This window comes from Meleagris gallopavo, unplaced genomic scaffold (genome assembly GCF_000146605.3).
Source record: "Meleagris gallopavo isolate NT-WF06-2002-E0010 breed Aviagen turkey brand Nicholas breeding stock unplaced genomic scaffold, Turkey_5.1 ChrUn_random_7180001955761, whole genome shotgun sequence".
NCBI lineage: Eukaryota > Metazoa > Chordata > Aves > Galliformes > Phasianidae > Meleagris > Meleagris gallopavo.
Window position 1 is genome coordinate 12,727 of NW_011216454.1, and position 22,194 is coordinate 34,920.

A 22,194-nucleotide genomic window follows, 5' to 3' on the forward strand; every position below is an offset into this window, starting at 1 on the left:
AAAAAAGCTTTGAACACATTGCTTGGATGCTCATTTATTTGATCCTGTTCTCCTCATAGTGCATATGCCAAATTATAGGCAGGAGAAGAACCTGAAGGAATCAATGGAATGCCTATCATTAATTGTGACGTAAACAAATCAAACCACTTGGCAAAGGCTCTAAGCACAAGCTATAATGTCTTTTTCCATCTCAGGTGTTTAAAGTCACCTTATAATGTGTGGTGTTTGCCTCCCTTGTAGGGGCATAATGTGAAAATAGATTGACGGGTTCCCCACATCCACGGGCAGCGCAGGTCTGTGTATCTTCCATCTCATTCCCAGTCCTCCCCTATGTCCATTCCCAGAAAGTTGTTTGTCCTTGAAAATTGGAAGATGAAAGAGCCCCACGCACTGTAATCACAATTTGTTACCTGCGGAATTTGAAAATTGTCCAAGTTTCCTGTCGAGGAAAACAATTATAGCAATTGAACTGGTGATCTGCTTCTGATATTTGTTCGATGACTACTAGGCAATGGAAGCATGCAGAGAACCGCACTGATTTACATGGGTCGCAGAAACCATATAAAAGTGCTCCCAACCCTGAGCTCCTCACACCACTTCTCTTGGTTTACTCTCCTCGGTGAACTTGGTGAGTGCAGACCCAATTCATTCACTTGGAGTCTCCATTAACATAGAAGTTATTCTGTTACTAACATGCTCTGATTTGTAACAAGGGTAGAAATATTGTGTCCTGTACTTTTCTAAGCTGTTATAGTAAAAATAAGAGGGCATTGATGGGAGAACATTGAGAAAAAGGGATTTGGGTATCGTTGGTTCAGCCTTAAAAGGAGTTTTATCTCTGCACTAGGAAGAAATAGCTCTACTCTATTCCATTTAAACAGACAGAGAGAAAATGTTTCTGTTTCTTTTGACTTTGTAACAATCAGCACTGGCTGTAATGCTGGATAATGGGCAGAATTGTGTAGGCAAAGTAGAAACTGCTGTTTGTGGAGACACGTTGCAATGATGAATGCAGGCACATCACGTGAATTGCTCTGCTTGTATCCTCACTAGAACTGGCACACACAGGGTGCATGAACCAAAGTCAGAAATCTGTGTCAGACAGAGCAACGAATAGTTTTTGAAATGAAAAGCAAACAAGGACATTTTGTGCTGCAAAGAAATCTGTCAGCAGGTCCATCTGGCCGTGCTGATGGGCACCCTGCTCTGGGTGGCTCTCCTGGAGCAGTGATGGGACCGAACCAGGAGCACTGTGCGTGAATGTTTCTAAAATACATTCTGAAAACACACTGTGGGATTCCTGTCAGCCATTAGGACACCCATATGTGCATGTCCTGAGCTGCAGCAGGGACTGACCTCAGCTGCCCATCCTGGGAGCTCCGACACCAAGCGCTCTCAAACACCTGCATTTGGGTGCCTGCATCTGCAGGCTGCATCTCCTCTAGCCTAAGTCCAAAAATACAAGATGTTGCGTTCACATTTTAAGAATAGAGCCTATAGAATAGAAACTGTCTCAGGGTTGAACCTAATGAGGGCATACAGGAACGGGCTGGATAAAAACAGATGCCAAAAGCACACCCCAAGGCTGAGAGATTTTTTCAGCACCTCTCCAAATCCCCCATCCTCACACCCCCAAGCCACTGCTGCTCCCTACAAGCTAAGCTCCCCCCTTCACCTCTTGCTGTTTCCAGGTTTACCTCCCACCTCCTCCTCCAAGATGTCCTGCTACTACGTGTGCTGTCCCCCGAGCTACAGGACTGTGAGGACCACCCGCCGTACCTACAGCTACTGCCGGCCCTGCTATTCCTCCTGCTACAGCCCCTGCTATTCCTCCTGCTGCTACAGACCCTGCTACACCTCCTGCTACAGCTCCTGCTGCAGCCCCTGCTACACCTTCTACTGCAGACCCTACAGCTACCGTAGCTGCTACACCCGCTACCGCCACCCCTCATACTGCACCTACAGCTCTGGGTGCTGCTACTGATAAACCCAAACCGACCTGGCTCATCTTGGCGACGTGTTCAGCAGTGCTGAGTCCCTCCTGCATCAGCTGAAGTTACCAACAATGGGGAGCTTGGCTGCTTTCTAGGATCTCTCAGCACTTCTATGTTATTTGCTCTCTTTCCTTCTTCCTGCATTCCTCAGCTATGAGCTCTCTCGATAGTCTCCTGCATTTTAGACCCCTTTGGCAGAGGTGAGAACAACTTGCAATTCTTTTGGAGCTTCTTCCAGTTGCCTCAGCATTGTTAAAGAACTTCTGCAGCTTGAAAAACTAATCCAGGTCATCTGCATTTTCACTAAGCACTTCCAGCAACGTGCTCCAGCACTGCATAATGGAGAAGCATTCTGGCTATGCCTCCTTTGATCTGGATTTACAAGTACCTTAAGAACGAGCAATACAGCTTCAACAAAAAAGAATGTTCTGTACAGCGTAGCACAGTGACTCATTGACTTCAGCATGCCAAAACTATAATCTTTCTGTATCTGTGTCAACTTTTTTTCTTACTGCATTAAAATTCTCTGTGTGAGAAAAAAAACCAAGCTCCAGTCCTCTTTTATCAGTCCCTTGGTTATGTGGATACGGGGAGAGCAGTGGCATTCAGGAGGGAATTTCTGCCCCTGAACACATGCAGAACAGCTGGCCTAAGGAAATGTGCTGTATTCCTCAATCTAAACCTCAGAAATTTGAGGAATTCCACAATTTCTCCTTTGCCTTTATTAAATGGAACCTATTCCAGATTGAAGGTTAACATATTTTAGCATAATAGGGCTGTGAATGTCTTCATTATAATTCTTTAAGATAGAAGACTGTGTCCCAGATCTCTATAGAGAATAGATAAAAAATGTTCAGGTGAGTTGAGTAGGCACATTCCTACAAACCAAATTCAGATTTTAAACTGGAAGAGGGGAGATTTAGACTAGATATTAGGAATAAATTCTTTACCAAGAGGGTGGTGAGACACTGGAACTGGTTGCCCAGAGAAGTTATAGATGCTCTCTCCCTGGAAGCATTGAAGTTCAGGTTGGATGGAGCTGTGAGCAGCCTGCTCTACTGGGAGGTGTCTCTGCCTATAGCAGGGGGTTGGAATTAGATGATCTTAAAGGTCCCTTCCAACTCAAACCATTCTATGAGTCTCTGATATGATTCTATGAAATGTTCTTCATGCAGAACAGTTCCCAACCCTATTACCATCCACGAGAAAAATTGCATTAGCAGCTGGTGGAGTTTAACATACATACACACCAACTAAATCCAGGGACTAAGAACTAGAAGAGAGAGAACAAAAAAAAAAATGGAAAAAAGGGAGGCAGCTTTTGAAACAAAACAATACACAACTCTCATCATCCCTATAGCATTTTGGCAGTTCTTGGCAGCCATAGCCCCTGGCCAGGGAAGTGGTGAGGAAAGCACCATCATCATTCTCACCACACAGCCGCAGTCATTCATTTAAGCCAACCCTCTGCCCATAAAGGTCAATGAAAAAAAAAGTTAGGAAAAGCCAGTCATGATCCAACTGTCTTCCACACCGTGGGTTCTGAGCTCTTTCCCATGACCCTGCAGACAAAAACGCCCTGCTGTCTTCCCTTTGGAGGCATTGGACATCCATTTCTTCTAACAAAACATTTACCTCCTACCTCTCTACTGGAGAACCCCTAATAGATAAAATATGATCTTCTTCCAAAATTAAATCAGGATTACCCATTAAGTACAGGAGTTTGCAATCACCTGCATGACCTCTTCAAAATCGCAGAATGGGACAGGTTGAAAGGAGCCTTAAAAAGATCACCAAATTCAACTTCCATGGGAAAAGGAGCATGGATGTGGCTCCAGTGGACCTGGTGTCACAGGTCACACCTGCTGAGGAATCCTAATCACATCCCATTAGCCCAACAGGAGCACCAACATGTTTTAAGTGAACCACTGGTTTGAAATACACAAAAGCAAGAGCCTGGTGCTGTTGAAAAATGCAGAGATGCAGCTGAAGTTTCAGGAGGATAAGGCTCTGTGTCAGGCTTCAGTGTCAGGAGGATAAGACTCGGTGACAGAACCCAGGAGTGCACAAAAGTAAGGATAACTTTCAAACATCCCATCCGTGGTGTTTTTGAAATGGAAGTTAAAAAAGTAAAAAAAAAAATAAAATACTGAAAAACACAGAAATACAGTATTGATGAAGCATAGATTTTAATATGAAAGGCAGATATATTCCAGAATAGAAAGACTACATTCCTCAAGGCATGGTACACCGTGCCTGTACTACTCATTCAGAATATGTTTTGTACATCACTGCAACAAACACAAAAGCCAGGCACTCCAGCAGCATTTCTGGAGTTTGTACAGAATGGGTGTTGAGGGGAAGCAAGCTTTTGCTCCAGCAGTGGATGAAGAGGAGAGTTTGGGAGGTGAGAGAGCAAACAGAGCAGGAAAAGATCATTCATTTTGAGCACTTGGGCAGCAGAGCAGAGCCTCAGTGCCTCTGCAGAGGGAAGCTGCTGTCACTGGGCTCTGTGCATTAGGAAGATGCTGCTGAGATTCGTCGTCGTTCCAGACTGGGGTTGATCCTCACATATCAGCACCATTCCTGCTGGGTTTTACCAGCCCCCATGGCCGTAGCGTTGACCATATCGTGAACCGAAGTGGTGACCGTAGCGGCTGCTGTACCAGCCTGGGTAGCCATAGCAGTCTCCATGCAGGCCCCTATAGCCACCATTCAGACCTCCAAAGCCATAGAGGTCCCTAGAGCCATAGAAGCCCCAGTGACCGTACAGACCATCATGGCCATAGCGGTCCCCAAAGTCGTAGAGGCCACCAAAGCCCCTGTAGTTGTAAGGGCCGCTGTAGTCATAGCCCCGGTAGCTGTGGAGGCCCCTGTAACTGTTGGGGAAGTAGCAGTCATCATGGAGGAAAGTCATCTTTCTGCACTGAGGGCAAACCTGCAACACAGCAGCACAAAGAAGAGCCTAAGTGAGAAACACTTCACAGTCACAGCTCAGACCCCAAAGCCCTCTTCAGTGGTCTCATGGGGCCAAGGACAGATGCAATTTCTTTGTTACACCTCTTCTCCAATTCCCCTTCTCTCAACTTTGTCCATCTACCATCATCAGATTTTTTCCCAATTAACCAAATATTTTAAACCATTTCATTTCCTTTCTTGCTTACCAACTGTAGAACAGACCTGTAACACCTCCAGTCTTCCCTACAGCTGCTTCAAGATTATTTTTAGTGAATATGGTGAGGAATTATCAATCCTAAATTTCTTTTAGGACACCAGCTTTGTATAAAGCTCGGCATTCCCGAATTTGTTAAGACAGACTTCAGGAGAGTTAAAAAGAAAGAGCTTTAAGATTAAGTAAAGCTTAAATCATCTGGTGTTTGCCATAGTGACTCCCCACAGCTGCTGGATCCACAGCTTCAGTCCACACTGACTTCAGAATAAGATCTGAAAATGCTAACAACCCACTCAAGAAGCTACAAAATCATTAGCACACATCAGAACATCTAAAGCAGCACCAAAGCATTGAACCTGCCCACTCTGCAAAGCTGTAAGCACGGATACAAGACAGCAAAACCTTAAAATTCAGGAAGCTGCAGTAATCCTAACAAATTATTAAGCCAATATTTCTAATTCTCATGAAGGCTTACCGAGTTCACCAGGAGGAGGAAGGCAAGAGAGCTGATAGAGAGCGTGGAGCTCAGAGCCCTTTTTATACTGTTTCTTTGCCCTGGCAGCTTATCTAAGACGCCTTGCATATTCAAAAGGTTTGTAGCCTTATTGGTTGGAAAAGAAATTTGCCTGTACTCATCATATCTTCAATTAATATAATTTTCTTCATTGTTTGGGATTATTAGTGTGTTCTCAGCCTCACTTATGTCACACATATTACAGGTTTCTTTCATCTTACACTGTTCTAGGTCAACTACATTCCTGATACCATTTTATTGTCTTCGCTGTCAAAACTTGAGTTTATTTAAATGTAATATAAAGGCATTTGTAAGCTCCCAAAGCCATTAGAGAGAGAAGAAATTTTCATTACAACATAAAATCTTCCTACATTTGGATCATCAGAAACTCTGATGTAGTGTGGCAGGGTCTTCCTATGGAATTTTCTGTTACACTACTGAGCAACTGCAGCAAACAGAACCAGCACAGCCAACAAATAAATCCTAATTGCATTCCTCCAAAATGTTGATCGTGAACAAAAGTCATGCTGCTGCGTAAGCAGAAATAATGTCTTCAACAAAAATGAGACGACTGCATCTTTTACACCTTAATTCATTGGAGAACGTGATCATGAGCTCAGCAGAATGAAATGAAGAAAACAAGCACAAATTAGGACTGGAAAATAATAAATGATAAGAATTTGTGGAGATTTGCTAAATGCTGCTTTCCAAGACAGTGTTTTAATATTTTCTTAGTGAAGAATCAACCTCATGTATCAAATATAGTACAATCATGAAGAATATTGGAGTTTTCTGCAGAACTCCTTGCATGACCTTCACCTAATTTCCTCCGTTAATTTGAATATAAAGTAAGGATAATAATGAGGAAGCAGAATGTTGAGGCATCCTCAGAATTTTGAATACCAAAGCTCTTCATAAACACTCATTAATGTTTTCAATTTGCAAAGTGTTGCAGTATTTTAATGTTAATGGTTTGTCACCAAAAGACACTACCTGATTTAATAATATGGTCAGTTACAACATAGAAGCTCTCTTGTTTCTGTGTCCTAATAGGGTAATGCACTGTATGTCCTATACAAGTCAAAAGCTAAAAATCCTTTTCCAAAATAGGAAGAAATACATGGGAATATCCTTAGAACAGAAATGGAGAGGTTTCTTGAAAATCAGAGCTATGGAACGAGGAACAAAACCAACGCTGCTGGCAAGAGAACCCCACCGATACACCAGGCACGAAGCACTGGTCACAGCATTGCTGAACAGAGTATCTACAGAACACTGCATCTCAACACAAAAGAAAATCCTCCTCTTCTTCCTTCCACATTGTACCATAAATGAAAATCCCAAGTAAATGGTGCACCTACACACAGATTGCGAAACCAGTAATGGCCTAAACATACCATCTTCCAAACTACAAAGAATTCCATGCAATTTTACTAAAAATGTGCTGAGCCTATTTCTTCCTGTTTTAAGATGAAAGAAATTCTGGAGGTATTACAGGTGTGTCATCACATCGAATTTGAAAACTATGAAAATCACTGACTCTGATTACATCAGTTGAAGCAATAATGCACGCAATAAGATCCATCGTATAGTTAACACTGGAGTTCGAGAGGGTATATATACAGACCTTGAACTCCAGAGCTTCATTCGCTTCTCTCGAGTTCCTCTCCTCAGTGAACCGGGTAAGTCCACACTGCCTCTACTCTACTCCTTTTGATATGTCTTTGTGTGTATGTATCTGTATGCATGCTGTAAAAATACATGTGCGTGTCAGTTCTCAGCTGGTAAATAGAGTGTTTTCTAAGTACTGTTAGATGCTGTGTTTTGCCCAGAGAGGCTGTGGATGCCCCATCACTGGAGGTGTTCAAAGGCAGGTTGGATGGAGCACTGGCTAACTTGGGCTTGTAGCAGATCTGGATGTTGGTGGCCCTGCCTGTGGCAAGGGGGGTTGGAACTGGATGATCCTGGGGGGTCCCTTCCAACCCAAGCCATCCTATGATTCTATATGAGGAAAAAAGTTTGGGGGGATTCAGAAGGCTAAAAACACAAATGAGGTGGCCAAGAGGTAAAAAGCCTTTTGGTGAGGACATGGACTCACTCTGTTCCCTGCTGTGTGTTTCAGGTTTCCCTCCAACAACCAGCAATGACTTTCCACAGGGAATTCTACAACAACGAACACTACTCACCCTTCTGCCAGGAAGACCTGCACGGTTTCTGGGACCTGAATGACCACCGATTCAGGCACCCATACGGCCACCACTGGGGCCACCACCATGATTACAACCAACATTGGAGCCCTTATGGCTACAACAGAGGTTTTGGGAGCCTGTATGGGAACAGGAGCTTGAGTGCTCATGGGGGTTATTACGGGCATGGGGACTTCTTTGGTTTTGGGCACCGCCACCCCTTCTTTTCTCATCATGGCCACAGATACTGGTATTGAAGCTGCTATCCATGCTAAACCAGCAAAAAGGCAGTCGAGAAATGAGACAGATCCTTTGCTAAGTTCATGGTGCTGAGAAACGCTGGGCACCCACACCTCTGGCTGTGTTCAGTGAGACGTGGGTGCCAGGCTGCATTAACACTACCCTATATGTAACTCTCTAATATTTCTATCACTCTAAAGGGCAATTTGAATTAGAGCAAGTATTGAGACAACCTTACACCTTGCTGAATGTCTTGCTTTACTCCACTAGGTGGGTTAGAAAATTTCCTTTTAAATTAATTTACAGCCGCTTTGTGTTGCTATAGTGATATATATGGTTCTATGTCAATGAGAATCAGACTTTAACTGCTATGAAGAAGTCCACTTTGCTCAACTACGAACTTCTCCAAAGACAACATGGAAAGAAGCTCCTGTTACGCTGTGCCTCATACGGTAGTGGTCAGAATTTATGAGCAACTCTGAGCAAGAAACATGCCTGGACTGACAAATTCCACAAAGAGAAATCATCATCTGGCATCAGACCCACTCTACTTGCTGAAGACCCTTTTGTAAAGCTGAAAACTTATTATTTCTGTAACTTCTCACTCTTTACTCATTAAAATGTTTCTGCATAGTAACATCAGTTGTCTAGTCTTCTCCTTTTGTCTTTGCTGACACACCACCAGAAAGGGACCAGCAGCAGTTCTACTGACAAAACATACACTAAGATTAGACTCCAGGTGCCAGGGAGCATTGTCACATCTCCATCTGAAATACTCCAGCCTCAACTTGCTTCCAAAATGAGGAACAAGTTCTATCATTTTTAATTAACCCATGACCCTGAATTTACTCAACATTTCTCCAGAAAATCACCCAGTTGTCTGTCTATACTGCTACACATGCAGTCCTAGATCAAACTGTATTTTGTGCTCGAAAAATAACTTCCAAAGGAAATAATTATTGAGTGGAACTTACATTCAGGTGGTTTGCCAAGGAAAGAAAGCAATGCTTCTTAGGGTTAGAGAAAAACACCCAAGAGAATAGACCAAAGGCAACCAAGTTATGACCTATGGAGAAGTCCTCCGCTTTGCAAACTGAGCAGCCAGGCTGTTCAAGCAGTTCCTGTCTGCCTGTACTATGTTCCCCTGGAACACTGAGCAGCCTTGATTTAGATTTAAAATAGTAAAGATTATAATCTGGCACAAAATGAAATGGTTCAACAAGCACATGCTAGACATAGCTGCATGGAGCCCATGCAAGCCCACTTGCACATCAAAGACATAACGAAGAGTTGAAAAGGCTGTTGTAGATGTGACTTTGAGGGGGCACCTCTGGGCTGATTTCTGAGAGATACCCTACATACTCTTTGTCTCATGGTACCCACCCACATCAGCATTTTCTCAGCTGACAGAGCTGAGGTCAGAGACAGACTGATGGAGCAGAGAGGGCTGAAGCTGTTTCTATAGGCAGAGAAATGATGATAGCTGGCAAAAGACTCCCTTGTTCTGTAGATGCTCTTCCTTCTGTTGAACCCATTTCTTCATATCCTTGGTACTTTCGTGCAAAGCATTTGACCTTGGACTGAAGCACAGGAGAGGACAAGGCCCACAGATCCAGTTCTTCATCTGAGAAGGAGCAGCCTCAGGCAGGAGATGTGCCAGGCTCAGACCTCACCATTTTTTGCCCTACTTCAAGAGAGATGGAGTCAGATAAGGACACCCTGGTGAGAGGGTAAAGTTAGCACCCTCCTCCACCCTCACCTCCTAGCAGGACACAGGCAGCAAATCAGCACAACGCTTTGAAACAAGCAAAAACTGTTGTGACACTCTGTATAATCCTGCTGCCAGCTGCAGTCAGCAACAGGAAGGGCTGGGTTCCCCAGGGAAAACCTTGAGTAAGGTTTGAGGCTCCCACCACGATAACTTCAGCTCATCTCCCCTGGGTGCCTTTAATTACCAGGCAGCTCTGTACCTATGAAGAATATCAGGGTGATCATAGCAGTCCCAAATCATAGAACTGCAGCTCAAACCATCTCTTAGCCCCTCTGTGCATCTGCCAATAGCACTGATGCTCACTTCCCATGGATTAATCCTGAGGTCTCCCTCAGTTTCTCATACATCTGTTCACAGTATTGGGCAAAGAGAACTTCCCCCGTTTTATAGGACTTTTTGCCCTAAGGCTTAAGATTAGAAGAACTCTACCTGCCTGGGAGCACCACAGGGGATGGCTGGCTAATTTAGTTAACAGAACACTAACCCCTATAATTTCCCCTAAACTTCCAAATGGCAGACTGCAGCAGGATGTACTTACTGCATGCATGTGGGAAACTGCCAATTTAAATGCACCTTGTGAGCAGCCCACATGAGGCAGGATAATGCCTTCAGCACAAATATACACAGCCAGAGCAAGAAGTGCTTTTAAAGGGCAAACCTATCCCACATGAGACATTGAGCCCATGAGTGAACGCCTCTGGAAGATTTCTTAGAGTATAGCATCATAGAGAGGAAGGCAAAGTGATATAGGAATCTGCTTTATCAGAAGCAGAAGAGAAATGAGAATCATTTCAAATCTCGTTTCTCTTTAGATGAATATTCCAACCTCATAATGCAAATAATCAACCTAAGAGATGTGAACAATGCTTCTACTATCTTACAAACCACACCAGTGTCCTCTTCAGTACTTAATATCTAAAGGAATAAAAGATGCACTGCAAATAGTTCTGTAGAAATCCACCAGCAAAAACTTCTCCCTTTTACTAACGACTCAGTGCTTTGTGGTGACTGAAAGTCTCAACCTATTACACAGAAAGGGTAAATTTACACTCCAGTTTATTACCGAGTTTTATTTCCAAATATGCCACGAGCAAAGTAATAAAGATCCCTTCATCTGGCTGTTGAGGTTTAGGGGATTTCTTTTGTAGGAAAGGATTTATGTGGTTGAAGCTGGTTGAACCATCTCATCCAGCCATCTATTATGCACCATTATGGTGCCCGCCTGCTCTGTTTTCCTTACATGAGGATATGTATCCAAAGAGCAACTACTCCCAGGTAATGTAACATTCTAGCATTATTATGCTTTATTACCTATAAATTCCTGAGGAAATCTGAAGTTCCATAAATGGACCCAACCAGAATTCCAGAGTTCTACAGCAAAGCAGCAAAGCCTGAAACCAAACTTTTGGCATTGGTTTCATCCTAGAAACACAAACCTCCATGCACCTCTGCACCGATGCTCTTAGCACTGCTGTAGGGAGATTAAGCCTGATGATACCTGGCAATGAAAACACACTGAAAATAAAAGCCAGCTTTGATTCAGCAGTTTCACATAACCAGGAATAGAAGCAGAGTTGTGAGCAGCAGTTTTGCTAAGGGACAGCAATGGCAGGGAGGTGCACACAACCATTCTCAGATCTCTCTAGGCTATCACTGTCCCAAAGCAGGGCAATAGGATCAGCTCAGTGCTGCAGGACAGAGTCAAACCAGGAGCAGAGGAATACACACACACGCAGAGCCCAGGAACATACTGCAAGGTCACATTTAATGAGAAAGAAGCAGATCATACAGAGGCAGAATTATATGGTGCAGATTACAAATTGCTTGCAACCTGTGATTTGATGTGAGGTGATTCATGTAATAGCTGGTGCTGTTTCTTTATTGCAGAGACAGACGTAAAGCACAGAGCATGGGCTGGTTGATTCCAAGACCCTTTCTTACACCTCATTACCCACAGAAAGCACTGACAAAGCAAGCTAAAATGGGATTGTTGCTTGATCCCTACACACTGTCACAATGATACCTACAGGCATCCTACTGGATTACAAACTCAGTCCACTGCACTGAGAACAGAGCACTTAGGAAGATGGGAAAGCAAAAGAAAGCAAAGGGTAATATGAGGAGGATGTGAATGGATTCTTGTTCTTCAGAAGATTGGAACATCTGCAGATTAACTTCACTGACAGCCTCAAAGGTTCTTTGGTTCTTCCAAATGCTGGAGCTTTAGCTACAGGTCTACATTCTGCTCAGCATTCCCTGGATGTTCCTCTTCCAGCAGCTCCTCACCAGGTTCAGCACGGTTTGCAGCTCCCAACTGGGTACCCCCGAGCCCACCGGGCTCCCCCAGAGACCTGCAGGCCCCCAGGAGCTGGGGCACCACTGAAGCCACTTCCAATTTCAGGGGCTCCCACGGACCCCACGGTGCTCTGCTGTGGGAAGGTGGTAAGGATTGGTCCAGGGATGGTGACAACCACTGGCGGAGGGTAGATGACCACCGTCGAGTCGGGGCACTGCACCACGCAGGGCTCGTTGCAGCTGTTGGCCACGGGCTGTGGCACAGCCACCCCACACAGTGAGGGGCTGCCATCAGTGCACGGGCTTAAGGAGTGCGTCATTTAGGAGATGGTTGATCTGAGGTGCAAGGGAACAATATAGGAAGAAGGATAAATTCTCACAAGCTCCACAATCAAATGTTAGATTAGAGAGCTACCAACAGGTTAGAGGGAAAGGCAGAGTTTTTCATAGCTGGGTTCTTGGAAAACATTACCTATTAGGTTTATATCAAACAGAAGTAATAGGAGTTAATCATCCAGACAGCCTTGGAAGATCAGCTTTACCACAGCCAAGAGCCGAACAGCCACAAAATGATGTATTTACATCAAGAAAACTTGAGATTGATACTACAGAACATTTGCATAGGATTCACCCTGACTTAAAACAAGAAAACAAAAAAGGTTTCTTTAGAAAGAAGAATTCAAATCAAGCTTACCTACTGCGCAACAGAAATAAGAGAAATGGTCAGACACGGCCTAATGCTGAGTGTTTTTATACTGGCTTTTAGACTGCCCAAAGCACCTGAGTCACCTGCATGCATAGCATCTCAATCAATTACTAAACACGTTTCTTTCACGACTTAACATCGTTAATGAATGTCAATTGTTTTTAATAAATCACCCTTTGTAATTATTAGCTTGTCCTTCCACCTCTTGTCTATTTCAGAAATTGACATGGAGGAGATACTCTGCATGTCAGAGAAAAAACCTAAAGGACCATACTGTTCATATGCAATGCCTCCTCCATGAGAGGATTCAGCAGCCAACAGCCAAATGCCTGCTTGGAAGAAGAGGTCCTTGACTCAGCCGAGGTAGAGTTTCAAAAGTGAGGGATACGCTGCATTCTTGGCACGGGGAAGCCGTGTTCACAATTTGGTGATGAAATCAGGCTAATGCAAAGCCTGCTCAAACCCTGGCATTCTGTAGGCTTCTTCAGGCTGAATTCTGCAGCAATATATCCAAATAAGTCAGTGCAGCTCTTCCAATTAGACAGAAGGCACACGTGTCTTTGAAAATGCAAGCTTTGACCAGACAAAAAAAAATTAAAATGGGAAGAAAAAAATAAGACTATATCTTATATAAAATTAAGCATCCTCTGCTGCGAAGCTATAAACCATGACCTGATAAAGGACGTGACAAAAAGGCAATAGATAGAGTGTGGCTTACGCAAGACTTTGGCAGGTCATTTTTGCCAGTAAGTCATTTGTTCTATAAAAGGGCGCCTAAATCCATTGTAATAACACATTACATACCCAGAACATCGAGTTCCTTTTGCTGATGAATCGTGACTGCTGGTATGGGGTTATCATCAGCGTTAAACACGCAGATGGACGCTGAGGTTCACCAACACTCAGCAGCCGAGTCAGCAACAGATGCAATGGGCTATGCCATACAGATGCTCCCCACATCCAACTTGTCCATTCTGATTTACATTTCGCTGCTCTTGTGACGGTAGAGAAGTCTTGTTGGGGCTGCTGTCATATAGGACATCTCAAATCCTTCCCTCTCTGAACAGCAGCACAGTATCAAGGAAAAGACATGGAAAAACTGCAGAATAATTTCTGCCTTCCAACAGATCTCAAAGGGAACCTCAATTCAGACTGGTAGAGAAATGTGTTGGAAGGACAACACCAGACCCCACTGCCTTATGTGTTACTTGGGGGTAGAAACCCCTATCAAGATTTTCACATTCCTTTAATTGCAAACTGAGATTTATCTTCATGCAATCCTTGGTCATTATGATCCTGAGACATCTGTCATTCCTTAGGGGAATTAGCTCTGCCTTTCCTATAATAGAAGATAACCATGCAAATTGCAAACATATGCCTTTATCTCAGCCAAAATCAGAGAGCAATGTAAACCCAACCTAAGTCCTTAAAAAGGGTGGAATTCAAAATCTAATCATCGCTTTCAAGTTAGACAACGAAAGACAGAAGAGCTGAATTTTCTTTTTAAAATGTGTTAATAACATTGTGTTGAAGAAAAGGAGACTACACTCAACATCACTGCAGGGCCTATGTGCAGCACACAAAGGCTAACACCAGCATTACTTGCCCAGATGACTTCTGAAAGCATTCTCAAGCACATCGTAAAAGCTCATTAATGTTCTACACAGCTGATGATGTCACATGGATGTTTAACAAGAGCATTACAGCTCAAGCACCACCAGTGGACAAAGAAAGAAGTGATGCATCAACTGCTGAACCTCAGCCAAGTGTCACCGCCCAAAGCGGCCAGAAGCAAATAAAGCAGGACAACAACATCACGTGCATCAATTCAATTTAACAGCTTGAAAATGCTTGGGAATTACATTTCAGCACCTGAAGATGCAAAGGTTTAAATGTAAATATGGAAATAGTTATCCTCATGTCAAGAAATAAACAGAGATCCATCAATACCTCCAGGTACTCAGGTGCTGATAGAGCATGGAGTTATTCATAATTTAGCCGAACCAGTGGGATTCTTCAGTCATCAGTTGTGTGTCATATTTACAAGTTCCACAACATCATGAAAATAAACCATTAAAATAATAGAAAATCATAGAATGCTTTGAGTTGGAAGGAAGTTCATCCAATTCCAACCCTTCTGCTATAGGCAGGGACACCTCCCAATAGACCAAATTGCTCACAGCTCCATCCAGCCTGGCCTTCAATGCTTCCAGGGAGGGGATATTCACAGCCGCATTGGGCAATCCATTCCAGTGTCTCACCATCCTCACACTAAAGAATTTCTTCCTGATATCTAGTCTAAATCTCCCCTATTCCAGTTTAAAATCATTTCTTGTCACTACCCGTCCTTATAAAAAGTTACAAAAACTTATAAAAATCAGCCATCAGTTTCCTAAGGAGATGCTCTGAGCTGGAAAAAGGGGAAGAAATGAGAAAAAGAGTGAATTTTGGCAGAACTGCCATCGCAATTCATACCATAACCTGTATCAGAGCCAATATACCATATCTCAGCTTTGCTCTATTGGTAAAGCCCTTCCCAGATACCACACCCATGCAGGCCTACATTTACCCACACATAGAACAGAATAGCACTGACAGAGGCTCTGAAACAACAACATCATCAGCAAATCTCTCAGAAATCCTCACAGCTGCCCATTAAAATTGTACAAGAGCAAAGGTCTCCAAGCTGGACTCCATCACAGCAATCATGGGCAGCAAGTTGAAGGATGCACACTGGGGCAGCATGGGGTAATGCCCACTCCATCCCTTGACCCCATTTCCAGCTGTAAGAGCACCAGGCATGAAGCCTCTTAAAGTCAGGGAGGGACCCATAACCTTTGAAAAGCATCGCATCAGGCACACAATGAATGCCAGGCGTTGGGAGCATCTCTCCAAGCCCTGTTCATCCCATAAAGATTCAGCATTGAAAGAACTCAACAGGGTGTGAGGTACATTTCATGCTATTTGGGGATCATGGTGCACTAATAAACCCCAGTGAGTAAAATAATTACAACCAATGAAAGCTGCTCCTGAACAAATTTCACCCATATTAGGATTTGATCCACAATGGCTCAGGTTTTCCAGGCAGCCTCAGAGACTATATAAAAACACATATCTCCATACCTCCAATCCAATTCTTACTCTCCTCTCTGAACTCGGTAAGTTTTTTGCCTGTTTTTATTTCTAATTAGCTAAATGTTTTCTTGCTGATGCTTTCAGTTTGCATCTGAATCTGCAGAAATGCTGCAATGAGAAATAAGTTGGCTGCTTCCTCTGAAAAACTTAAGCTCTTTCCTATTTGTAGGCACAGATAGAGGCATTTGAAGCCAAGCCTGAGATTTACAGAACCTCCCTCTGTTTGGGATGTGGTGATCTGGCAATGTTAGTACCTTTAATCTGCTTTGAAAATCCTGAATTCTACATTTCTGCTGTATTAGAGAGCACTGATTTCAGTAATTTGAGCAACTCTGCGGGCAGCTGACCTCTACCATAGTAACCAATCTGGCTTAGGTGATTTCTACAATGCCACAGAGGCTTTGCTGTTCTGTTTGTTTTACAAACACAGGGAGTACCTGCTCTCAGATTGCAGCAGGAAGATGCTGACCCAGCTTCCTGCAGCCTCCCAGCTCTGCTGATCCCTCTGCAAACAAATTGCACTGGTGGGACCTGACCCTCAGAGCTTTGTTCTCAGGGCAGCCCTGTCTGGCTGCAAACACAGCTGCCACCGCCTTGCAACATGCAGACGCCCAAGTGTCATTTGCTAGCGCTGAGCAAAGCTGATTTGCAGTCAGATTTTGAGTTTTAATTAGGAAATCTGAGGTCTCAGCAGTTTCCCCCCTGTGTTTGGACACCTCATGCCTTCCAGGTGTGAAAGAGGCAGGTCTGATGGCCCACGTTAGGCAATGCCTCTGCCTCCAGGAATTGAGCAGGGCAGCACTGCGTGCTCCACAGCTATGAGCAGACCTTCACGATTCCTGCAGCCCTTTGGTCCCCAGCTCCTACTGAGCAAACTCAGGAGAGAAAGAGCAGGAGATAGCAGAGCTGGGAGAGCAACCACACAGCTGCATCCTGGGATGGAGTTACATTTGACTTTTTAGTTATCTGAGACATGGGCAGCTTGAGCCAGGTTTCAAAAGTTGCTTTTTCTCTAATGAACAGGCACCTAAAAAGAGCTCCTACCACATTGCCCTGATGATCTTCCAAGCTGCAATTCAAATTAGTAAAGCAAATACTTTGACTTTACCTAGTACTAGCAGAAAGCAATTCTGGCTTCATTTGAAGCAGCTGGAAAGCAAATAGCCTTCACTACATGAGGTGAGAACCTCAGCACCAACCCTAGCTATGCTGTTGCTTCAGTAGCAGAAATATGCAGGTCACTTGGCAGCTGAGCCCCAGACTGCCCTTCCAGCAATAATAGCTGCCTACTTCATCTGTTGCTATTAAATAACGTGATTTAAATGCCAGGCTGTGCAGTTTCTGCTACAGAATGAGAGCTGAGAATCAGAGCAGCAAACTCCAACAACATAAAAGACATCAGACAGAAGCAGCAATCTGCAGGGAATTAATCTGCCTTTATCTCCTCCGTACTTTTTAGATTCACCTCCAATCCAGGACTATGTCCTACTGGTACCAATACAAGCAGCAGTGCTTCATCCCTGGTGGAGCGAAGAACATCACACCAGCGTTCACACAGTGCCACAGCCCTGGCGTGGTGAAGTCAGTGCCATGCACATCTTGTGCTTCCAGGGATGCCAAGCAGTGCACTACCAGGAGGATGGTGCAGAGCAGCCCTAAGTGCCCCACACCGTGCACATCCAGCTGCGTGGAGAAGCACGTGGTGGAGGGACACTCTTCCTCCTACAGCCACCAGTCTGCTGATGGGTGCAACATGATGTTCTCCCAGCCCCACAGGCAGCACCTGTGCATGCCACACTGCAGGCAGGTGGGTGTTATGGAACGCCCTCAGGTGTGTGCTCCAGTCCACGTGGGTCAGCACAACTCATACCCTTGTTCATACCAGTGGTCTGACAGCTACCACTACCACTGTGGGCAGAACTAAGCTCCAGAGGTGCCCACCCCACCACTGAAGAGCAAGATGGATGAAGAACAAGACGCAGACCCACATCCAAGCTCAGCACAGCTTCCAGACGTGCAGCTCATTCCTTGCTGCAGCCACTGGCTTGTGGATAGCCCCAGAACCTCACAATCACCCCACTCCATGTTATATTCTCATAGCTTTGTATCTACAGCCTTCTACCATCTCCATTGCATCCACATCTCAGCTTTTCTGCAATTGCTGGTATAAAGGATACGTGAGCTTCACTCCAGGCATTGTCACTCACACAAATGGCAGTGCATCCTCAGAGCAGCATCAACTATAGCCCAATGCCAATACCAACCAGGTCCTTCTGTTCTAGCACTGTTAAATACACATTTCTTCCTGCTTTCAAGTCTGCTCCACAGGAGATGTTGTAAAAGAGAAACTGCGCATGAGTGCTGTGCTTTGTTATGTATGCAACAAGCAAAAATACAACTCATCAACTGATGAAAAACAGGATTCTGCTTTCAAGCCAAGGGGATGCACTGCGTGAAGCAACTCTCTCCTGAAGCACTGCCTGCTTAAATATCCATCTCCAATGTAGCACCTCAATAAATGGAAGTTCTTGCCTTATTTTCTACTGTATATATGCAATGCATAATAAAGTATCTACTGCATCAAACTGCCCACTCTATTTTTACTCCCCACCTCTAACTCAGCTGCCTCCAAGCAGACAATCCCCCAGCTGTACTGCAGTGTTGGGGGGATGAGCACTGCTTCCACTTGTGCTGGTAACACTGGGATCTCAGAACAGCTCACAATAAAACCTGACTCAGCTGTATGATGACTAACAATTAAACCAGCAGCAAATGCTGAGATTAAACCCAAGAGCCACGTGTCAGGGCTCTGCTCTGAACCCTGGGCCATGCTGTTTGATGTGGCATGAAATTAAGCTATTTGTAAATTGAGGTCATGTGACACCAAACACCAATAATCCCATTTAGATTTGCCCCCAACCATTAATTCTGAATTTGGAAATGAACTCCAGAAGTTCACCTTCCATCATTCAGGGAACGTTTGGGGAACACAGATGCACACTCCATCACAGCACAGCAGCCAAAAGCTCAGCACAAAACACAGCAAGGATGCATCTTTAAAGAGGAAACAGCTTGAAGAAGTAAAGGCAGGGTGATTGTCTTGGAGCTGAAAACTCAGAAAGAGCAGTTCCAAAGCAGCACAATTTCCCCAGAGTCAGCAGAGCTGAGGATGACTTAAGCCTTCTCCAAATCTGCCGACCAGGAGAGCAATAATAACCAAGCTGCACTCCCCACCAAGCAGCCCAGGGGCATCTCTCTAATGTGGTGCATTCAAAAGAGGGCAAAGTGCAGAGGTGGTACCCAGAGAGGGGAGAGCTCTCTCCTGCTCACGAAAGCAGCACATCAGCACACTAAGCACAGAACAGAGGAGTCCTTCTGCACCCCGCCTACGACAGCACAGAGCATCGCCTGCATGGCTTTTCACCCCCACTACAGCCAGGCTTTAGGGGGTTACAGCACAGCAGTCAGCTGGAGAGATTCTTCATTTAGGAGCTTTCTGCTCCTAAACATTCTCTCCACCACTTGCATGGAAATTTAGACGCTTCCCATCCCCCAGCTCTGAGCCCCACCACTTCTGGAGAACAGCACTGCACTGCACTGGAAGCACACACAGTTTCTATTTAAATGCTCCCAAGCTATACAGCTGTCTGCTTTTTCAATAAGCTGGGCGGCAACCACCGTGGTTTGTTTGTTTTTTTTAATTATTTCTTATTAAAAGCCAAAGGTGTGAGAAATTAGGAAGGCATTAAAGTGTCTCTGCCATTCAGGAATGGATACCTACAAATGAACAATCTATGGAGGCAGACAGACCCATGACTCTGGTTAAGCCCACATTGGGTTAAGTCCAACATACCTGACAGACCCAGCCCAAGGACACCCACAGGTATCGGGTCACAGAGCCCTGACCCAAACTGTCCATTGGATGAGGAGGGGCAGAGGGACAACCCCAGACAGGCAGCTCCCTGTACACCCCCAGATCCACAGTCATATTACATCTTAGAATGGCCTGGGTTGAAAAGGACCACGATGACCATCAGTTCCAACCCCCTGCTGTGTGCAGATCGCCAACTACCAGCCCAGGCTGCCCAGAGCCACATCCAGCCTGGCCTTGAATGCCTGCAGGGATGGGGCATCCACAACCTCCTTGGGCAACCTGTTCCAGTGCCTCACCACCCTCTGTATGAAAAACTTCCTCCTAATATCCAACCTAAACCTCTCCTGTCTCATTTTAAAACCATTCCCCCTTGTCTTACCACCATCCACCCTCACTCCCGACCAGCTCTCACCAGCCAGCACCGACTGCCCAAAACCTTTCATTTATCATGGTCTCAAGCATGGCATTCATTTATCACCATTTTTCAAACACTTTCACGTAATCTTCGGGCTCCATTAGCTAGCAAGGTACAGCAGCTGCATGCTTTGTTTTAATGACAGGAGCAACCCCAGTGCAATCCCAGCTGTGCCCTCCTGTGGGCACCGCCAGCCCCTGCAGCTCCCGCAGCACTTCCAGCAGTGACAGAGCCATGAGCTGTCCATTTGCAACGAGCCGAGTTGCACTTCGAGAGGATGCTACAACTCGAGGCTTTAAAACACTTCAGGATACCACAGAAGTAATGAGTAGAGAAAATATTATCTAGGAGACTGCAGTACATACAGGCTGTAAGGCTGCTCCAGCTGGACATAGCAGCAAAATCCTTCGTAGCAGTGCACAACACAGTTTAAAGCCATCCAAAATCCATCTATTTCCCTAAGCAAGAACTTTGTAGCATACCAATAGTCGTTCCACAGTGAGGCTGCAGGACATAGCTGCTTCTTGGCTTCATTCCTTCCTTTGCAGATCCATCCTCCAAGAGGAGAAAAGAGGAGACGTCAGAATGGTGGTTCTGTTTGGTGGGTGCCCTCATCATTGAGCAATGAGCTACTAGCAGCTGAGGACAGTGCAGCTCCAGATAAACACAGGGGTTTGGATTTAGTGGTTTATTGGGCCTATCAGGTGGTAGTGAAGTGGGCACTGCTGAATCTCTAACGTTGGGCTTTGTTCAGAGATCCGTATTTTTCTGTTCACAATTCTTGTTACTACAGAAGCTGGATGGGAATCTGTTATGGTTTTACTGGTGATGTAGCAGGTTTGGGTTTGTAAAAGCTCATTATGAACAGCTTCCAGAGCATCAGCCTTGGGCTATTCTACATTATTAATCACTATCAGAAGTGGGAACTTGGGGGGATTGCAGACCCTGTGACTTTTGAGAAGAGTGATTTCAAACCTTTGAGTGAAGGGAATGAGCTGAGAATACTTTCCCCCTCCTATCCACTATAGAAATCCATTTATATGCTTCATCTCCTCCTCCACAGCAAAATTGCTCTATAAAAAGGTTTCCCATTTCCTTGAAGCTGCCTGTTTCAGAGTACTTCTGTCTAGAGAAACAAGCAGCTAAGTTGTCAAGTACAAGAAATAGCTCCAAAGGAGTTGAGAGGCTGTGGGGTCATCTTAGCAGAAGGGGCTTTTCCCATTAATGGCATTAAGTCTGTTACCTTCTCACTATTTGCTCTTCTTGACCATCCTCAATGCTTACCTCAGAGACCAGCTGAGCACCAAGTTTAAGCCCCAGATTCCCCCAGAAAACCCCATTTTCCTCTCGCTTTTTGATGGAGGAGCATTAAAATAATTAAATTCATCCTTTTAAAAACATGGTGAATGTCCTCTTTGGAGACATTCAAAATCAGGGTGGATGGGGCTCCAAGCAATCTGACAGAGCTGTAGCTGTTCCTCTTTGTTGCAGGGGAGTTGGACCTGATGACCTTTTAGGGTCCCTTCCTACTCAAACTACTCTATGATTCTATGACTTCAAGTCAGGAAGCACTGGAACAGCCCGTGACGGCTCTGGCATTGCAGCGAGCACCGCCCCATGGAGCCCTGCCCCAAGGAGCCCTACAGGGCTGCTCCCATCTGAACATCCCGGAGCTCCAATCGCGATCCTGGAGCACCGCCCCGCGGTGGAGGAACGCGCTCCGCACACCGCGGATCGCTCCGCAGAGAGCTGCTGCTCTCCAGGGACCTCTGCAGGGCGCAGAGCCCGAATTCTCCGAATCAAACAGGCGTCGTTCCACCTACATCGCTGATACCGTTTCCCTTCCCCATTGTGAAGAGAGCCGCGACGTTGCCTAAGGTGTTTGGGGCGAT

The 22,194-nt window shown here is 44.9% G+C and overlaps 3 protein-coding genes across 3 annotated transcripts; 1 reads left to right on the forward strand and 2 right to left on the reverse strand.

Moving 5' to 3' along the window:
• Positions 1-4,177: 4,177 nt before the first annotated feature.
• Positions 4,178-20,918, reverse strand: LOC104917117 (probable peroxisomal membrane protein PEX13). Its single transcript, XM_010728229.2, has 2 exons — positions 20,785-20,918; positions 4,178-4,932 (listed from the first exon to the last, which is right to left on the reverse strand). The coding sequence occupies exons 1-2, from the start codon at positions 20,815-20,817 to the stop codon at positions 4,591-4,593; spliced, it is 375 nt and encodes a 124-aa protein (XP_010726531.1). The 5' UTR covers positions 20,818-20,918; the 3' UTR covers positions 4,178-4,590.
• On the forward strand, positions 7,824-8,646 carry LOC116217801 (histidine-rich glycoprotein-like). The gene has a single exon (XM_031557754.1). The coding sequence runs from the start codon at positions 7,824-7,826 to the stop codon at positions 8,121-8,123; it is 300 nt and encodes a 99-aa protein (XP_031413614.1). The 3' UTR covers positions 8,124-8,646.
• On the reverse strand, positions 11,645-12,503 carry LOC116217800 (feather keratin B-4-like). Its single transcript, XM_031557753.1, has one exon. It carries the CDS (start codon positions 12,490-12,492, stop codon positions 12,169-12,171), a length of 324 nt encoding a protein of 107 aa, XP_031413613.1. The 5' UTR covers positions 12,493-12,503; the 3' UTR covers positions 11,645-12,168.
• Positions 20,919-22,194: the final 1,276 nt, after the last annotated feature.